This window comes from Bubalus kerabau, chromosome 6 (genome assembly GCF_029407905.1).
Source record: "Bubalus kerabau isolate K-KA32 ecotype Philippines breed swamp buffalo chromosome 6, PCC_UOA_SB_1v2, whole genome shotgun sequence".
Lineage (NCBI taxonomy): Eukaryota > Metazoa > Chordata > Mammalia > Artiodactyla > Bovidae > Bubalus > Bubalus kerabau.
Window position 1 is genome coordinate 15319393 of NC_073629.1, and position 19354 is coordinate 15338746.

At 54.9% G+C, this 19354-nt stretch overlaps 2 protein-coding genes across 2 annotated transcripts; one reads left to right on the forward strand and one right to left on the reverse strand.

The window, feature by feature from the left end:
- Positions 1 to 1243: 1243 nt before the first annotated feature.
- On the forward strand, positions 1244 to 10814 carry MEX3A (mex-3 RNA binding family member A). The gene is made up of 2 exons (XM_055583996.1): positions 1244 to 1697; positions 5284 to 10814. Exons 1-2 carry the CDS (start codon positions 1244 to 1246, stop codon positions 6390 to 6392), a joined length of 1563 nt encoding a protein of 520 aa, XP_055439971.1. The 3' UTR covers positions 6393 to 10814.
- An 840-nt stretch (positions 10815 to 11654) lies between these two features.
- Positions 11655 to 18806, reverse strand: RAB25 (RAB25, member RAS oncogene family). The gene is made up of 5 exons (XM_055583998.1): positions 18497 to 18806; positions 15073 to 15268; positions 13100 to 13293; positions 12385 to 12465; positions 11655 to 11999 (listed from the first exon to the last, which is right to left on the reverse strand). Exons 1-5 carry the CDS (start codon positions 18537 to 18539, stop codon positions 11872 to 11874), a joined length of 642 nt encoding a protein of 213 aa, XP_055439973.1. The 5' UTR covers positions 18540 to 18806; the 3' UTR covers positions 11655 to 11871.
- Between the last annotated feature and the right edge of the window lie 548 nt (positions 18807 to 19354).

A 19354-nucleotide genomic window follows, 5' to 3' on the forward strand; every position in this document is an offset into this window, starting at 1 on the left:
TCATTTCTCCACAGCCCTCCCAGCTCCCCTCCACTGATCAGAAGGATGTTAACTAACTCACCTCCCAGTCGGTGCTTCTCTGATCTCCGAGACTGGGGGGAGGGAAGGGAGGAAGGGGGATGGCTTGCCGCTTGGGGAAGAGGGGGACCCCGTCTTTTGCCAGGGGGTCCCACCCTCCAACCCGGCACCCCATCCCGGCCCCCCACCCCCACCCCCCAGCGCGCAGAGCCGTGTTCTCCACGCATCGCCGCTGCGGGCTTTGTCTGCTCTGCGGAGAACCTCTGCCCGCGGCCCGGAGCCGGGATCGACTCTGGGAGAACGGGAGGGGGGAGCGGAGAGCGGAGAGGGAGCGCGGCAGGGAGGGGGAAGAGGGGAGAGAAAGCGAGAGCAAGCCGCAGTGACCCAGCCGGGACGGCTCCCCGCCCTCTCCCCCCCGCCTCATTACCATAAGAAAGAGGGACCTAAGACTGGCCGGGATCGCGAAGGAGCCCGTTTTGGGAGGGGGGCACACTCCATTAGCCTGTTTTCAACCCGTTCCGTTTCTGTACACTGACTCCTTTCCTCTTTAAAAATGAGGGACCTCGACTGCCTTCCCACCCCCAGCTTCGCCTCCCAGCAGCGGGTAAAGACCGAAGGCACATCCCTATCTTCCTCGGGTCAAGGAATTCGTCCCCGCGCCCCCGAGGGCGGGAAACTACAACTCCCGGCATGCCCCGGGCGCCCCCGGCGCGCCCCCCTCCCGTCAGTTCCATGCTGCTCCATCCAGTTCATTTAAAACAAAAGAGTTTGAGCGCTGGAAGGGGCTGGGCTCTATTGGGGGCCACTGAGCGCCGCTCCTGGACTGGGGCTCGGTGCGGGAGCCTAAGGGGGGCGTCTGGACGGTGGGGTCTAGAGACTCCCGGGACCGAGGCGGGAGGGGTGGGGGCAGAGATCCCGCAGCCCCCCGCCCCCCCGTCACCCCCGGAGAGGAGAGGAGATCTGCTTTCTCGGTTTTGCTTCTCTATCCCCCCACCCCCACCCCGGGGGCTGGGGCGAGGGGAGTCGGGTTACAGGGTGTTTGGGGAGGGGGGCTTAGAGGGAGGGTCTATCTTTCTATCTCGCTTTCTTCCCCCCTCCCCAGTTCTTTGTTCCCCCCTCCCCACACACCCCCCTCCTCTCCTCTCCCCTCCCCTCCTCTCTCCCCTTTTCCCTTCCACCACCTCTCTCTCTCCCTCTCTCTCTCTCCCCCAGCTTTTGTTTCGCCATGCCTAGTCTAGTGGTATCTGGAATAATGGAAAGAAATGGGGGCTTTGGAGAACTAGGATGTTTCGGGGGAAGCGCTAAGGACCGAGGGCTGCTGGAAGACGAGCGCGCCCTTCAGCTGGCTCTCGATCAACTCTGCCTCCTGGGTTTGGGGGAGCCCCCCGCCCCCACGGCGGGCGAGGACGGGGGAGGTGGGGGGGGCGGCGCCCCCGCGCAGCCGGCCGCCCCCCCGCAGCCGGCCCCGCCGCCGCCGCCCGCGGCGCCCCCGGCCGCCCCGACGGCGGCCCCCGCGGCGCAGACGCCCCAGCCCCCCACCGCCCCCAAAGGGGCCAGCGACGCCAAGCTCTGCGCTCTCTACAAAGAGGCCGAGCTGCGCCTGAAGGGCAGCAGCAACACCACCGAGTGTGTACCAGTGCCCACCTCCGAGCACGTGGCAGAGATCGTGGGCAGGCAAGGTAAGCGGGCGCCGGGACCGCGGAGAGGGACTGGAGTTGGGGGGCACCCCATCCCTAGCACGGAAAGTTCACTTCCTCCCTCCTTGCCCGCCTCTGGCTCAGTCCCTTCCCCACAAAGGGGCACCCGCCCCCTACCCTGATTTCGAAGTGCCTCAAAGTTCCCTGCTACCCCCCTAGTTGGAACTGTCCTCCAGATCCTTCCTTCCCTGGGGCTCTGCCCTTAGACAAAGAAATATCCTCTCTTGGAGAGAGGGAAAAGGGAGGGGGATCGGTTTTCCAATCCGGGGAGGCTGTCCGGAGGGGGTGTCCACTCGTAGCCAGAAAAACTGGACGAATGTGCCAAAGAGTTACTCAGGAGCCCCAACTACGGCATCTACTAGTGGTTTGGGGAGGGGGCACCCCTGGGACCCCCAGCCACCTGGAGTTACAGACTTTGGGGGAGACCTGGCCCAGGAAGGCAGACTGAGTATCTGTCTCTTTGTTGGGCTGAGTGTAGGAATGGAAGGGGGTGTGGCTCATGGGAGGGTCCCAGCCTGGGGGTGAGGTGGGAAAGGGGGGCTGCTGGGAGGAGGGAGTCCTGTGGTCACCCACACACTAAAGTTGGATGGTCTATGGGATTTTGGAAGGGGTGCCTCCAACGAAGTGCCACGTCCCGGTGTGGACCTCTTCTCCTCCCTCTCAGGCTTTTGTTCTGGGCTGGCCACGGCAAGGGGCCAGAGGCCTGGAGAAGGGTCTCTGGTAGTGAGAGAGTAGGACAGGGTGGGAAGGGGCGTGCTGAGGGTTGAGGAACCGTCACCTGGAGATTTGCTGGAGGGCATGGGTCTGGGTGTGTTGTTGGGGGGGTGGGTGGGTACAGAATTAATCCAATGTAGAGTGTCTGATACCACACCCTCCTCTGCTCCAGCATCCCTGGGTGGGTGGGGGTGGGAATGTTGGTAAGGGTCCAGATTGAGCAGACGGGATCCTGGGGACCCTTCCCTCTCCCAGTTTCCCAAAGGGGAGTTGGGGGGGGCGGGATTTGGAAATTGCAAGGGGGCTGGACTGGGGAGGTGTGGGGTGGGGGAGGAGCAGGGGAGGAGCTGTCCCACAGTGGGGAACAATAGAGGAGCTGCATTCCGGCTGGGAGTGAAGGAGGAGGCCGGCTGCTGGCTGGGGAAGAGGGGAGGCAAGTCGGGGAGCCCCTACTCCACATCACACCTCGTCTACCCGAAGTGTGGGGGGTTGGGGGGATTTTGCTGGGAGATCCAGAATGGAGGAGGGAAAGATGCCACTCCCCGGCGTAGCCCTTATCCCCCTGGGGCACCCCATCTCTTGAGATTTCTGGTTTTAAAAGTTGGATTTCCTCTTGTTGTCAGAAACTAGGGACCCAGAGCCCTGGAATCGGGTGGGGACACTGTTATCTTTTCTTGGGTGCGGGGGTGGTCTTGGGAGGCCCCGGAATTTCATGGAGTCATTCTTTCCTCTTCTGCCTCCGCATCAGATGGGCCTGTCTCTCATAAAAGTAGGGGGATTTCTCCTATTCAGAGAAGACAAGCCTCCCCCTCACTCCTTAAGGGAATGGAAGTCCTTTCTCTTGTCTAACCTCCCTTCTCCTGCTGTGGCATCAGTTGTGCTCTATTTGACCTCTAGGAAGGTGAAGCCAAGTGGGTCTTCCCTTCAAGAGATGCTTCTTCGGGGTTGGGAAACGCAGGACGAGATCCGCTACCAGTTCTGCATCTCTAGGCCTCTAGCTTTTCTCCTTACTTTTATACCTGGCCTGTTCTCCTCACCCCAATTCCAGTCCCCAAAGACACCTATAACAGCTCTCATGTAAGTTTAGGGGCCCAAAACTTAGAGCCAGAACCCAGGTGCCTATCAGATGCCATGCATTTAGAAGTTGTAGAAGGGTCTTCACTGTTCCTTCCCCCGCCCCCCATGCCTCCCAAACAGAACAATTATTTACTGACATTAAAGCAACAAGGATGTGGGCTTGACAACAGGTAGGACTTCTCAACTGCCAAGAGGTCTGAAGACAAAAAGGGAGGAGCAAATTCTCCTTCCTAAGGTCTCTTGAAGGTGAGGAGAGCTGCCCCCAACCCACTCTCTCCTCCCACATGCCAATCTGGTAGGTTGGAGAAGAAGCCATCTGGAGTGGAGGAAGGAGAGGGAAAAAAAGATGAGCTCACCTCAGGCCTATGGTTGGAGGGTTAGGCAGAGTCAAAAAACTAGGACCACTGGCATTGGTTGGGGAGTGAGAAAGGGAACTGTAAGTGTGTATATGGAGATGGGTATGAATGTTCACATGTGAATGGGGGCAAAAGTTGTGGGCAGGGGTGTATAGGAATGTGCTGCATGTGTCCTGGGAATGATGGGGATAGAAGAGTGGGCTGGATGAAAGGATGAAACACTGGGAATCCATGTGTATGGGGGAGAGGGGTATGTGAAAGTGTGCTTTAGACTTGCACCAGAAATAACATTTAGATAAAGGCAAGCTGCATAGCGGCTTCTAGGTCCGTGTCTGTGTCTATGCATGTACAAACACACATGTAGCACGTGTGCTTTGAGAAAACATGTGAGAGGTTCTGTGTGAAGATAGGGGCAGGGATAGGGAATTGGAAAAGAAGGAGAGAGGTTTGTCCAGTCAGCCGTCAAGGTCTGCCACCTTTAGACTGCAGTCTGGCCATCCCAGCCTCCCTCACTTTTCTCTTTCCCCTTCTCCCTCTTTGTCTCTCTTTGTCTGGGCCATTCTCCTTTCTCTTCCTGCCTCTCTCCCCAGCCTCTCAGCTTTTACCCACTCCTTCTTCAAAGCAGGAGTATGGGTCGAGAACACCTTCTCCCCCACCCAACTCAGCCCGCAGCCCACCTTGGCTCTCCTGCCCCAGGGGACAGAGTGGCAGGAGTGTCCATGAGGTCAGGCACTGCGTCCCTCACACATCATTATCCTCCTTTCCTTCCTAAAACTGATTCTCAGACCCTTCCCAACCTCCCACACTCCATGAGTTGCTGAAAACTTGCTGTGAATTTGGGACCGGCTGAGAGACACTAATGGGTGGAAGGCATGGGAGCAGATGCGGGTCAGTCATCCCAGTGTAGACTGGAAGACACTTTTAATGCATGGAGATCAAGTGAGGAGTAGACTGTAGGCTTCTGAGGCAAGATCAGGGTCAGTGACAGACTGGAGATCGCAGTTGCAGGGCAGGGTGGGTGATTGAGCGATTTGGAAGTTTGTGAGTAGCCAGAAATCAGTAGAAAAATTGGGGAAAACAGCTAATGGTTGTCGAGGAGTTAGTGAGTAGTGAGTAGATTAGCAGCTTGTCTGGGAAGGTCAGTGATTATTCCAGGATTTCAAAGGGTGCATGAATTTGGAGGTCCTACATGGAATTTAAGGGAAAGTTGCGACATTTTGCAATCTGTGGCTGATAGATACACTGGATAGATTTAAGATACAGTAAGTGAATTGTTCTGGTTAGAGTAGGGGGGAGGGTTTCCTAAGGGTAGATAGAGGTTCCTGGTGGGCTGGGTATGGAGTAGGAGCAGGAGCTTGTTGGCTCTAGCACAAACCTTCTTGCCTTGTGAGTTTATTTTTCTCTTCCCTTCCCTATCCCAGGCTGCAAGATTAAGGCTCTGAGGGCCAAGACCAACACCTACATCAAGACGCCCGTGCGAGGCGAGGAGCCAGTGTTCATGGTGACTGGGCGGCGGGAGGACGTGGCCACAGCCCGCCGGGAAATCATCTCAGCGGCCGAGCACTTCTCCATGATCCGCGCCTCGCGCAACAAGTCAGGCGCCGCCTTTGGAGTGGCGCCTGCTCTGCCCGGCCAAGTGACCATTCGTGTGCGGGTGCCCTATCGCGTGGTGGGACTGGTGGTGGGCCCCAAGGGGGCAACCATCAAACGCATCCAGCAGCAGACCAACACGTACATTATCACGCCAAGCCGGGACCGCGACCCGGTGTTCGAGATCACCGGTGCCCCGGGGAACGTGGAGCGTGCACGCGAGGAGATCGAAACGCACATCGCGGTCCGCACAGGCAAGATCCTCGAGTACAACAATGAAAACGACTTCCTGGCGGGGAGCCCCGACGCCGCGCTGGATAGCCGCTACTCGGAGGCCTGGCGGGTGCACCCTTCCGGCTGCAAGCCCCTCTCCACCTTCCGGCAGAACAGCCTGGGCTGCATCGGCGAGTGCGGAGTGGACTCTGGCTTTGAGGCCCCGCGCCTCGGCGAGCAGGGAGGGGACTTTGGCTATGGCGGGTACCTGTTTCCTGGCTATGGCGTGGGCAAGCAGGACGTGTACTACGGAGTGGCGGAGACTAGCCCCCCGCTCTGGGCGGGCCAGGAGAACGCCACGCCCACCTCGGTGCTCTTCTCTTCCGCCTCTTCCTCCTCCTCCTCTTCCGCCAAGGCCCGCGCTGGGCCCCCGGGAGCGCATCGCTCTCCTGCCGCCTCCGCGGGTCCCGAGCTGGCTGGACTCCCGAGACGCCCGCCGGGAGAGCCGCTCCAGGGCTTCTCTAAACTTGGGGGGGGCGGCCTGCGGAGCCCCGGCGGCGGGCGGGATTGCATGGTGTGCTTCGAGAGTGAGGTGACTGCCGCACTGGTACCCTGCGGACACAACCTGTTCTGCATGGAGTGTGCAGTACGCATCTGTGAGAGGACGGACCCGGAGTGTCCCGTCTGCCACATCACAGCCACGCAAGCCATCCGAATATTTTCCTAAGCTCCTGGCCCCTGGCCTCCTGGGGCCGCTCCCCAGGGGCCCTTCCTGGAGCTGTTTTCCACTGGGGCCTTTTGCAAATCAGTGGTTTGAGGGGCAAGGTGCTTAGATACTCGCTTGCTGGGGAGGGGGGAGGGGAGGCGATGGTGGCTGGAGGGCGGGGCCACTTTCAGAGCCTCTGGTCCCCCTGTCCTGGAAAGGTTGGGAGGGGGCCCAGGCCGGTAATTTTACTAGAGTTACAACTCTGATACCTCAACACACCCTTCAATCCGGAAGCAGCTAAGAGAAACTTTTGTTTTGCCAGAGGTGGCCGCTAAGGCATCCTGACTCCCCGCCCGCCCAACTCACACTACCCCTTCCTCTAGGGAGGGGATGGGGAACGGGAGAGGGAGAGTTACCATCTGTATCTAGAGGTGCTCCAACGATCCCCAAGCCTCTGGTCCTGACCTCTGACCTCCAACCACGACCCTTTAGACCCTCCACCACCTTGTATTCTGTTTGAGGATTTGTTCTGGGCTTCCAGCAGTATGAGGGGGTTGGGGCCCTTTCAGAAGTCTGAATGGATTTTCTGAGGGTGAAGGGGAGAAGTATGTCAATCAATAAAGGGCTCAGAACTCGTCCCTCCCCACAAAGCTGGGCTAGAGGAATCTGGAGAGGGGTGCTCCTCTGCTTTCCCTCCACTCTCTCCTCCCCATCATCCTTCCCTTTGGGTTTTCCTCTCTCCTTTGCTCTGTCCTCCAGCTCTTCTCTCTGCTTCCCCTTGCCGGCTGTCGCAACCAGCCCTGCCTGTCTTGCTCTTCCTTTTTCTTTCCTTCTTGCCTCTCCTTCCTGCTCCATCCAGCCCAGCTTTGGGGACACTATCCCCTAGGGAGAGGCAGAGGGAAAAAACATTTTGATGGTCCCCTCAATTCCTCTTTGTCATTCGGAGGCCCACTTTTCTCCTCCTCCAAAGAAACACCTCAAATTCTTGATAGAATGTATTCCTGTTCTCAGTGAATATTTGAAGAGAGGACTAATACTGGGGTACATAAAGGGTCAAACCTCCACCCTTATCATCTTTGGGCATTACATTTAGGGAGCAGTTTGGGGGCTGGGTTTTCTGGTGGTGGGGCAGGGAGAGCCAGGGTAGTGTGTCTGCTCTTGGGGAGCAGGAAAGAGGCAGTAGGAGACGCTGCTGGAGGGAGGCAGGGTTCCTCCTCCCTTGCAGTGCCCCATTCCCTGCGCCCCTCTCTGGACCTCACCTGAACCCCTGTTAACAAATTAATCATGAAGTCTCTGTCTCACTCATTGAGGAGAGACCTTGTCTTCAGAGAGGGGTCACTCCAGAGCCAAGCAGGATTGGGGTGCAGCTGGGCCTGTTCTAAGAATCATGTATTATTATAGGCCTTGCACCCCCTTTGCTGCTTCCCTACTGCTCACCTGGGGCAATCACCAGCCTCCCACCCTCCTGGTTCCGCTGGCCGGGCTAGGAGGGGATGGGGGATGGGAGTCCCCAGGGGTCCTAGGAGATTCTTGTATATAGTAGGGTGGGACTGTTCTAAGTGATCTCTGAGCCTTGAGGCTCGGGAGTCCCATTCTTCCTGGATGGAGAGGGGGTGCAGGGATGGGGGCACAGAGGGGATTTCCTCCTCTCCTTCCTCCTGTTGTGAATTAACTCACCTCTCCTCAGCCTTCCCCTCCAGACCACCAGCCAGGGAGGGGAGCGGAAGGAGGTCACAGCCAGGAAAACTGGCCTGTGACAACTTCCCTCCTTCCCGCCAATGTGAGCCATCCTGAGATGTCTGTACAATAGAAACCAAACCAAATGGGCACCCCTCGGGCGCCGAGGGGGGGTGGGGAGGGGGGTGGGAAGATGGGATGTCTGTCTGTCGATCCCCTCCCCCTCTCCACTCTACCCACAAAGGCGAAGGACTGTTACACTAGGGGGCTCAGAAAATTCAATCCCACTCTTACTAATTGAGCCAAACCTAGAAACCAACACAGAACACATAGTGAGAGACAAAATAGAGGAGAGAAAGAGAGCATGAGAGGGAGCGAGATAGGCAACCAACACAGAGGAGAGAAAACAAAAATAGAAAAAAAAAAAAGCAGTTCTTTATAATTTAATATTCTATTTTAATAAAGGCATTTATTACCGTATAAATGTAGCAAAGAACCTGGGCTAATATGAAAAAAAAAAAAGACTTTTTATTAGGTAATTTATTATATGAAAAGGATATTTTATTTTATGATAAAGTGATCCTTAAAAAAATAAAAAAACTTTAGAAGGTTTAGAATATATGTAGGGAGAGAAGAAGAAAAAAAATACATTTGTATTCAGAGTTAAATCTTAAAAAAGTGTTTTTAATATATGTTCTGGTTTACGTTCCTTTTTTCCCCCACATTTTTTTGGGGAGGAATGTCGTTTGCTTTTCCGGGGGAGCATCCTGGGATGGCTTGTGGAGACAGGGGCTAGGGGAACCTGGTCCCTCTGGGGCCCTGCAAGTAGATTGGATTTCACCCCCGAGGCTCCCCCTCCCTCTCCCCCTCCCCTTTGGGGGAGCCGGCAGAGCCAAACAAAGAAAGGGATTAAGGAGAAAGGAAGAAGCAGTAGGACTGAGGATCCTGGGGTGTCCCCCCTCTCCCTTCCCCTGTCCGGTCCCAGGGGCAAGTAAGGTGGGGAAGTCCAGAACTGAGGCCTAGCAGGCCTATGGGAACCCTCAGAGAGGTGTGAGATTTAAGAGAAATAGTTTTTTGTTTGTTTTTTTTTTTTAACCAAAAATGAGAGAAGAAAAACCGAGGGGTTTAAAAGAAAAGAATACTACAAAATAATAATAATTAATAATAATAATAATTCAAATTTATTTCATATAATCCTAGAGACAAAGAGAAAGAATTACTAGTTACTTAGTAGACGATATTCAGATAGCTTAAAGTTTAGTAGCATTGAGGGCCCCTGGGTCCAGTAGAATGTATAAAAGTCATAATGAAAAGGAAAATAGAGGAGGGAAGTGGCTGAGTCCACCCTGAGCACCACCCCCCCCATCTTCAGATATCAGGGTGGAGCAGGTTGCTAGTTATGGTTGGGAGCTTCCTTCCAGTCTGCTGGGGTTGATTCTAAGAATCCTTGGATTTTTAAATTATAGGACAAATAGATGAGGGGCTCCGTTCCCAGGGTCTTTGAAAGCATGAACACTGATCATTTCAACCAGAGGTGGGCTGGGTTAGGGACAACTGAGGTGGGAGAACATGGTTGGCTCCCTGTCTTTGGGCAGCCCTTACTCCAAACGTGTCCTCTTGGGGCTCTCTGAGAGGGGGAAGACTGCCCAGCTTCAACCCTCCAGAGACAACTTCTCCCAGGCCTAACTGAGGAAGTCCTTCCTGAAGTATAACTGCAATCCATTCTACCTCTGATTAATTCAAGAGCCTGGTAGGTCATTCCACCAACAGACACACATGCACACACTTCTTTCTTTCTCAGAGCTTCAAGGGGACTGGAGGGTATCTGTCCTCCATTCTTTTCCCTACCGCTTAGCTTCTGACCTCCATGGCAGCAGGTGAAAGAATGATCTCAACAATCAGTGTCCTTTAAAGCTGCACTGTGCTTTACAAATTTGCAGAAGTGCTTTATTATCTCTTAGATACCAAGGACTTGCCACCCACTGGGGTGGAATGGAGATGCTATCCTTGAAGGCCTGGGAGAACTGGCCCCCAAGGGTACAAAGTCAGGGGGTGCAGCAGGGACTTTAGGTGACCCTCAACCCTAACCATCTGTTCTAGTTCACTGCCATCTGTAAGAGTTCAGGTAGAGGTCATCTGCTGTACCCTGACCCTCCCCATAGAAAGTTGGGGAGCTTGGCTTTTGCTTGTGCACTTGCCTTCTACCAGCCCCAGCTTGTAATCAGTTGGTCCCCCCACCCTCGCTCCTGTCCAAGGGGGTGTAGAGGCCTCTTGACTCTTGGCAACAAGTTCCATGACACTAATGAGTCTGTCATGCCCCTCCCTGGCCCTAGACCCCGAACATATCTCCTCCCCAATGTACTCTTCTCACCCCACCCAGGGACAGACTTTTCCCCTGCTCTTTTTGTCCTAGGAACCCCGCTAGTTTGGGAAGGTAGCGTCTGGGGTGGGGAGGGCTTCCTCTTCCCTGCTCGAGGGTGCGGGTGGGGTAGGGTGGGTGGGGGGAGACAGCCCTGGGGCAGGGGAATGGTCTCTCCACTGTAGAAAGTAGAGTAGGATTGTGGTCAGACTTAATTTGAGGCATCTAGTGAAGACACGTTACAAATCCACCAGGAAAACCATTTCAAAAGCAAAATAAAGGCGGGAAACAAAACGGACCCATGAATAATCAAGTCAAAGTGATGTTGCACAAAATGCAGAGAAACCAAGAAGGGGGAGGGTTAATGTATTAAATGTGCTATTAAGAACTTAATTTTATTAAAAGTATTATTACTTAAGGCTCAGGCTTCTTTCTTGGCTCATTGGTCAGAACCACCTTAGGGTGAGTGGGGTTTTCTCTGGTGTCATTCTGGGTGACCTTGCTTACCTTGCATGAAGTGGGTGGCTCCTATCTGTTTGCTCTCCACAGCTCCCTACTTGGGTCTCTAAGTACTCAACCCCTCTTTTCTCTCCATTTACCTCCTTCTATTCCTTGGGGCACCAGGAGACCTCATTCGACCCTGCCTTGCAGAACAGGGGAAGGCGAGGCAGGGCCACCTAGACCTTGCCTGGAAAGCCAGCTTCTGGACTTGATGGAGAAAGGGCCGAGCTGAGAGCTCGACCCTCCCATCAATTTGCACCAGATTCAATCCATCCCTACACACCACATCTTCTCTTCAGGGTCAAGCAGAAACCTGGATGGAAGACTTAGGCCTTCCACCTCCCAGGCTTAAAATCCCTTCCCCAGCACACACAGCCTGGGCTGGCCCTGACTCCCCTTTTCTTAAACATCCCCCCTGCCTCCTCCCCTCACCCCTGGCATTGGAGTGACCTCAGCTCTTGGCACCAGGGCCCAGGGCACCAGATGGTACCCGCTGATGGTTTCCTTTGTCTCTCCTTCCAGATACCCCCTCTCTGCCATGCTGTGCTCCCTCTTCCACCTGCCCTGGGGGTTGGCAGAGGGAAGGGCGGGCACCTCCCACCCCCCTGGCACTGTCCCCAGACCACAAGACTCCAGAGACAGCTGGCCCTGGGGGGCAGTGGATACGGTGGTGGGGATGAGGGGAGGGGAAGAGGAACAAGGACTCAGAGGAGGGCCCAGAGATGAAGAGGAGGCAGAAGGATGGTCAGGCTTGATATAAAACACAGCTTTATTGGAGGGCCATAGTCTGTAAGGGGGGGCACTGATAATAGAGATCTGGGGGCGGGGAGGGGCACATGAAGACCTTAGAGCTCTGCAGGGCTGTGGACAGGGACTGGCCCCTCTGACATCTGGACCAACAGGGCAGAGAAAGCTCCTGGAGCTGGGCAGTGCTGGGGGGCACCGGAACACAGTGGGGGCAGGTCAGAGGCTGATGCAACAGGCCCTCTTCTCCCCAGGACCCAGCTCCTGCCCAGCCGGGCCACTGCCCAGGGTGACGGCATTGGTCCGGGCGTTGTTCTGCCTCTGCTTGGACACCTTGGCGAAGATCTCTGTGAGGGCAGAGGGCGGTGATCAGGGCAGATGAAGATTAGAAGCCCACTCTCCCCATACATACTCTGCATGCCCCTTTCTGAACACTGGGGGTTTTGCTGGGAGGAAGAGGAGCTTGGGCACCTGGGTCCCGTCGACTTACGTGGGTGGAGCGGGACTAAGACTCAGCTCCCTGGGAGTGTGGCCTTCTGGTTCTTTCCCTAAGCTGCAGCTGACAGGGGTGAGGGTGTATGAGAGAGGCTCTGAGGAGGCTGGGGGGGCCCACAGAGGGGATGAGGAATCGGCTGGGGCGGGCGAGGGCTGGGTGTCTGCGTTCCTCCCGCTGCCCGCGGAAGCCTCAGGGGTGGGATGGCAGTGCCTGTCGAATGGAGGCAGGGGCTCTACCTTTGAGGACAGTCTCAAAGGCCAGCTCGACATTGGTGGAATCCAGGGCCGAGGTCTCCAAGAAGAGCAGCCCATTGTTTTCTGACAGAGAGGAAGCACACCGTTAGTTGTGAAGGGTCAAGACAATCATATTCACTTCATGTTTTACCATGTACGTTTGTTATGTGCTAAACCCTTGGCATGTGTGGCTCATTTAAACCTACAGACAAACTGGAAGGTAGGTCTGAATACTATTCCTCTCTTTTAGAAGAGGAAACTGTAGCCCAGAAACAGAGAGAACAAACAAAGAACCTGCATTGTGTCCCACATCTAGTCACTCACCAAGAGACGTGGGCTAGGCCACAGGACCCCACAGCCTACACTCTTAACCCCTGTATCCTGCTGCCTCTAAACCCCAGAAAGCTCCTGGGGAAAGTGTGACAGGAGACAGTCAAGGGAAGCCCATCTGCCACACTTAGGATCTCTGAGCACGGCAATGTGGGCTGCCTTAAAACCAGCTATGAATAATTGCCCATAAAGACAGGGCAAATGGGTGGGACATAACGAGGGACACAGGGTCACTGAGAGGAAGGTCGAGGAGATTCTGAGGCAGGCAGAATGGAGGTGGAGGGCCTGGGGAGGGAGTCCAGGCCAGAGCCCTACAGGGGGAGCAAGGGCTGGGGTTACATTGGCAGAGTAGCTGGAGGGGCCCGGCTGGGTTGTGGTGGGCTCTCACCAGCAAACATGCGGGCTTCCTCAGTGGGCACCTCCCGGGACTGGCTGAGGTCACTTTTGTTACCGACGAGCATGACGACGATTGTGGCCTCGGCGTGGTCGTAGAGCTCCTTCAGCCAGCGCTCCACCACGGCATAAGTCTGGTGCTTGGTTAGGTCAAACACCAGGAGGGCCCCCACAGCACCACGATAGTACCTGGGTAGGGGGTTAGTGGGGTGGACAGAGGCAAGGTCAGGGCCATCAAGTCCAACCTCAGAGCAGAGCTCTTAGGCCAAAAGCCAGAGATGAGCACCAGAGAAAGGGAAATATGAAGATTACAGTCCAGAGACCCAAAGCACACAGGGCAGCCCAGAGCTCCTGTGTCTGATGCTGAACGCCCTCCAAGGATACTGGTCTTGGAGTCTCTGAAGACTCACCTCCCTTCTCTAAAACCACAGGCTCCCTCCTCCCTCCTAACCCCTCTGCTGCCTCTGGTCTTTGTTCTGATGTTAGCCACAGCTGTCCACAGATGTATACCAGGGCTCTGATCAAACTAGCTTCCTGGATGCCCAACATCCCAAATCTCCCTCAAATAGCTCCTTGACCCCCAGCGCTTTTCTCTCATGGCTATCTTTCTAGAACTAGCTGAATCTCCCTGATCATATGAGGCACCCTTACTAAGCATCCAGTCTCACTCTTGGAAGTTTGATAGTGCTTCTTCAGACTGAAAGACAGAAAGTGAAAGTGAAGTTGCTCAGTCGTGTCCAACTCTTAGTGACCCCATGGACTGCAGCCTCCCAAGGCTCCTCCATCCATGGGATTTTCCAGGCAAGAGTACTGGAGTGGGTTGCCATTTCCTTCTCCAGGGGATCTTCCCGACTCAGGGATTGAACCTGGGTCTCCCACATTGCAGGCAGACACTTTACCCTCTAAGCCATCAGGGAAGCCAGACTGCTGCTGCTACTGCTAAGTCACTTCAGTCGTGTCTGACTCTGTGTGACCCCATAGACGGCAGCCCACCAGGCTCCCCCGTCCCTGGGATTCTCCAGGCAAGAACACTGGAGTGGGTTGCCATTTCCTTCTCCAATGCAGGAAAGTGAAAAGTGAAAGTGAAGTCGCTCAGTCGTATCTGACTCTTAGCGACCCCATGGACTGCAGCCTACCAGGCTCCTCCGTCCATGGGATTTTCCAGGCAAGAGTACTGGAGTGGGGTGCCATTGCCTTCGTATATAATTATTCCCTTTGTACTGAGGCTTGTAAGAGTCAAGTAACCAGTCCAAGAGTGATGAATATGCATAAACAAAGCCACAAAACCCCCAACTCCTGCTTCCTGCCCCCTTGCAGGTGCTACCCTCACCACCACCACCCACACCCACACCCCCCCCTACACACACACACACCATCTTTGGCCTGACACTGACTGGGAGACGCTCTGTGTCCAGTATCAAGAGGCTTGTGTTCCTCTGTGGCTTCTGAGTTTTGTAAAGTGTGGTTATGGGATCCAGCCTTTCACCTTGCAGGTAGACAGTGAAGGTTGCCAAGTGCAAAGCACTGCAGAAGTGAGGGGGAGGTGCTCTCGATCCTAGAATATGTCCCCATCACAGCTGCACCCCAATTTCACCTGCTTGAAACACAAACTTCTTATCTAAAGAGGGATTAATGATAGCACCTTACTCCTGTGGTATTTGGAGGATTACATAAAATGCCCAATGTAAAGTGTCCTGTACCTTCCCTGGCACATAGTAAAGACAAGTAAGTGGTGGTGATGACTCCTGTTTTTGGCTCCAGCAGTCAGTATCATTGCTTCCTGTCTCAGACTGTTCGTAGCTCAGAGTACTCGTGTCTTCTCCCCCGAGCCATGGTGGCCCCAAGGTCCCATTCAGGGAACTCCCTGCTGAGTTTCCTTGCCTCCTCCTCCTCCACTCCTCCTCCAATGGTACCCCCTGACTTCCCCAGCACCCCAGCACCCCAGTACACCCCCAGCCCGGGGCTCACGCCGACGTGATGGCTCGGTACCGCTCCAGGCCAGCCGTGTCCCAGATCTGAGCCTTGATAGCGGCGGTGCCCAGCATGACAGTGCGGGTAGAGAACTCAACCCCAATGGTGGTGCGGCTGTCGTGGCTGAACTCATTGCGAGTGAATCGGGACAGCAGGTTGGTCTTCCCCACTCCTGACTCGCCGATCAGCACCACTGAAGGAGTGGAGAGATAAGGATTGAACTTGGAGGGTCTGCCCATCAGAAAAGACGAGTAGCTCAGAAAACTGAGGAGGGAGCCAGGTCTCCTGGCAGAGCCATGCACGCACGCTCAGTCGCGTCCCACTCTTTGCCACCCTATGGGCTGTAGACTGCCAGGCTCCTCTGTCCATGGGATTCTCCAGGCAAGAATATTGGAGTGGGTTGCTGCGTCCTCCTCCAGGGGATCTTCCCGATCCAGGGATCTAACCTGCGTCTCTTAAGTCTCCTGCATTGGCAGGCGGGTCCTTTACCATTAGCGCCACAGGAAGCCTGGCAGAGACAAGGGTCTCCAACTCTACATGATGCACCCACCCTGGGGCAGAAGGGATGAGAGTCTGAAACAGGCTGAGGGGCTTCAAGGGTTCTAGGCCTGGCCTGTTGCAACATAGCAGCAGAATCAGCCCATGAATTTGGTGAGGGAGTGATGTCTATGGGCTGTTTGTAGATAGTGGCGTCCAAGGGTTGTGAGGTAACAGGGAGGGTAGGGGGTCTGTGGAGGGGGTGCACATTTCTGGGCGAGAGGATCTAAGATCATGGGTGTGTTTCTATGTATACAAGCTGGAAGGAGAAGTGGGCAGTTTTTGTGTGTTTGCGAGGGGAGAATAGCAATATGGGTGAGGACAAAGTTTGGCAGCTGACACTTCTGTGGGCAGGGGAAAGGTATGGGGGTATGTGTGCAGAAATTAGGATCCCGTTATCCCCAAGAAGGGGCAGTCTTGCATGCTTCAGACCATGGAACTGGATGTGGGGCCAGTTATGCATGCCTTCAGCAACTTATTATTCTCTTTCTTATGAAAAAAATGGGAATAACAATTTTATCTGTGAGTTGTTGCAAGAAGTAAACAAGATATTGCCCAGGATATAGTGAGTGTGCAAAACTGTTACTGTCATTATTGTTGGTGGTGAAAAGTGAAAGTGTTAGTCACTCAGTTGTGTTCGACTCTTTGTGACCCCAGAGACTGTACCTTGCCAGGCTCCTCTGTCCATGGGATTCTCCAGGCAAGAATACTAGAGTGGGTAGCCACGCCCTCCTCCAGGGGGTCTTCCTGACCCAGGGATCGAACCGAACCTGGGTCTCCTGCATCTCCTACATTGCAGGTGGATTCTTTACCCACTGAGCCGCCTGGGAAACCCATTGTTGTTGGTAGGCTGGTGCTTTTACCTTTAGGTTTTCATGGACAAGGATACACCAGAGGGGCCATGAAGAGCCTTTGGGTTGAAGGGCAGGATCCAGGGCCCAGCCTTACCCACTGTGAGTGAGCTAGGGGCTGGCATTAAAGTGTAGGGGCTGATGTTAAATATAACCCATAATCCACTGGCCCGGAGCTACCCAGGGTGGTTCTGGAAAGGCCAGCTGGTGCCCCAGGACTGGGCACTGCATAATCTGGGCGCTGGGGACTCACCCTCTGACTAGCTATATGACCCTGAACAAGTGGCTCATCTTTTCTGGGTCCCAGTTTCCCTGTTTATAAAATCTACAAAGGCTAAAAAAAAAAAAAAATCTACAAAGGCTCATTCCAACTTCAAAAATTCCTTATTTGTGTAGGATAGGGAAGAGCTGGGAGCTGTATGGATGTGTGTAGGTAAGTGAACATGAGTGTGTGTGTGTGTGTCTCTGCTATTGGGAACCTCATCCCCATCTCATCCCTCCCACGAGGTGGACTCTGAGGTAGGGCTTTGAGTACTGACTGTGCGACCTTTTGAAAACTATTTGTTCTGTGTCTCATCCTCTGAAAAATGGAGATACTAATGGTTAACGTTTTTTGAGCCCCCTCCAGTATGCCCGGTACCCTCCCGAACGTCTGAACTCATTTAATCCTCACAACAATGCTGCAAGGCAAGTACCTCTATTAGGATCACCCCATGTTTACAGGGGGTGGGCGTTCAATGACTTACACAAGATAACACAGCCAGTGTGGTAAACGTGAGCTGTGCTGCCCACATGAGCCTTCCAGGGAGGCCTTGCCCCCAGCCGCAGGGAGTGCAGGCAGCACCCAGCCTTCAGCTGTTGCTCCTTCAGCATCTGCTTCTGACATCGAGGCAGCCTCACCTGGGCTCATGCCTCTCCCTGGGCTGCCGCACCCAGTGCGCAAAGAGAGGGGAAACCCAGAGCTGCTCGCCCATGGTCGAGGCTTTATGTTCCTGCCTTGCAGTGTGACTTCTCCCTCTGCCCAATCCTGTGTCCTTCCTCTTCTTTTCACTGCTGTTGAGCCACAATAAACATCTGACACCCCAAACTTCTCCGGGTCTGCCTCTAGTGACCCTAAATTGCAATAACTCCTAAGTGGCGGGGCTGAGATCTGAACTCGGTATTGCCCCAGTCTACTGTGACCCCTTACCTTGTCTCCCTTCCTGGGAAAAATGCTGGGAGTACAGGTTTCCCAAGCCCTGGTCTCCTGAGAGTCCCAGCTCAAGGGAGGGTGGAGCTGAGGCTGGGAGGGTGGAGTGGCTGGACAGGGAATCATAGTGCTGCCAGTCCACCCTGCCCTGAAGGAGGTGCGGAGGTGGGGGTAGGGAACACATGACTGGCTAAACACAGGGGCGAGATAAAGGAGCAGGAAAGATACATGCAAACTTCCAGGGATAGCCTAGTTAAACCCAGTTCCTGGTATTTGAGCCCAGGGGGTCTGCCAAGGGACAGACCGACGAGGCTACGGTGCTGGGAGTCCTCCAGATTCTATTAGACCCTGGTCCCGATTCATAATATCTTCCCTGTGTCTTCCTCCAGCCCTGTATGGTAGAGATCTTCCTATCTCTCCTTTGCTGTACAGCTGCCCAGAAAGGTGACTTTCTTCCTCTTAAGTCTGCTTGTCCCTCCTTCTCAGGAGGGAATCCTCTCTGAAGTCTCACCTCCATCTCTTGTGCTGCAGTGGCTAACTCTTCCTAGGGACTGGGGCTTCCCTTAGGAGTGGGGCAGAAGAGCCTGACTTGCACCGTTAAGGAGTGATCAACATTATTTACTTCCGCAGAGCATTCTGGCAGCTCCAGGACTTTTGCTCCTGTAAACAGACCCCCACCCCACCCCCCACTCCTTAAGCTTTCTTTCTGATCTGAAGGAATGATGAGCCCTGGGAGGGGGGCCCTGCTAATTGATTCAAAAACAGGAAGGGGCCCTCTGGCTCTGCTGTTCTCTTCCTGGGTCTCTCTCAGGTATTCCTCTTTCTTTATGGACCCCCGACTCACCCTTGAAGACAAAGTTATAATCTTCCTCGGCTCTGTTCCCCATCTTGGCTCCGCATGGAGGGCACAAGTATCTTCGAGGGCAGAGGTGATGGGTCTACGCGTTGGCTCAATGCCCTCAACCCTCAGCTCTCAAGACACCTGGATCCGTCCTTCCTCTCATTGAGAGTAAAGAGACTTCTGCAGTGAGAGGGATTGAGGGCCGACTTTAGGCTAGCCAGGGCCTAGGGAGGCTCAGTTCTGGCAGGTGCAGAGCTGTAAGGAATCTGACAGGAAGGAAGCTGAGAACAGGAAGAGTGAGCGGCTGGAGACCTGGAGCCCAGGTGGGTGGAGAGATGATGACGTCAGACAGGTTAGACAGGTTGGGTTTCTGCTCTCAGCCTGGGCTCTTGCAAGCAGGTGAGCAGGCTCAAGGGAGTGACAATGGGGGCAGCTAGGACAGGGACAGGACCTTCGGAGAGCCAGCTGAGGACTAAATGTGCGTTGCTAGGCTCCTGGGACCTGTGGCTGGGGAGTCCCAGCCACTAGTGAGTGAGAAATAGTCCCTCAGGGAGCAAGAAACTACACAGCCTTCTGCTATTCCTTGGAGCCGAGTAGAAGTGGTAACTGGGGGCACCAGAGGAAGGGCTGTGGGGGGAGGGGCTGGGGTCACCCCACTGCAGGGCAGAGCTCGGGGAGGGGCATCTTGGATGCAGCAACTTCTACCCTTCCCTGACAGCCTAGGACCTGGGATGGGCAGTTTCTCAACCTGGGTGGAGCTGGGACTTGCAACCTACCAGCTTCCCTGGGATGAGTCCCTTCCTACAGCACTGGGAAAGATCCAGCCTTGCTCTAAGGACTCTGGCAGAAACAGCCAGGTGC

Bases quoted from the DNA above. Each gene is read 5' to 3' on its own strand.
- MEX3A (XM_055583996.1), top strand. From the start codon at position 1,244: ATGCCTAGTCTAGTGGTATCTGGAATAATGGAAAGAAATGGGGGCTTT. The intron at 1,698-5,283 runs GTAAGCGGGCGC...TCCCTATCCCAG, and splicing joins AGAGATCGTGGGCAGGCAAG to GCTGCAAGATTAAGGCTCTG.
- RAB25 (XM_055583998.1), bottom strand. From the start codon at position 18,539: ATGGGGAACAGAGCCGAGGAAGATTATAACTTTGTCTTCAAGG. The intron at 12,466-13,099 runs GTGAGAGCCCAC...CCTCTCTGTCAG, and splicing joins GGAAGCCCGCATGTTTGCTG to AAAACAATGGGCTGCTCTTC. The intron at 12,000-12,384 runs GTAGAGCCCCTG...CTGCCCTCACAG, and splicing joins CTTTGAGACTGTCCTCAAAG to AGATCTTCGCCAAGGTGTCC.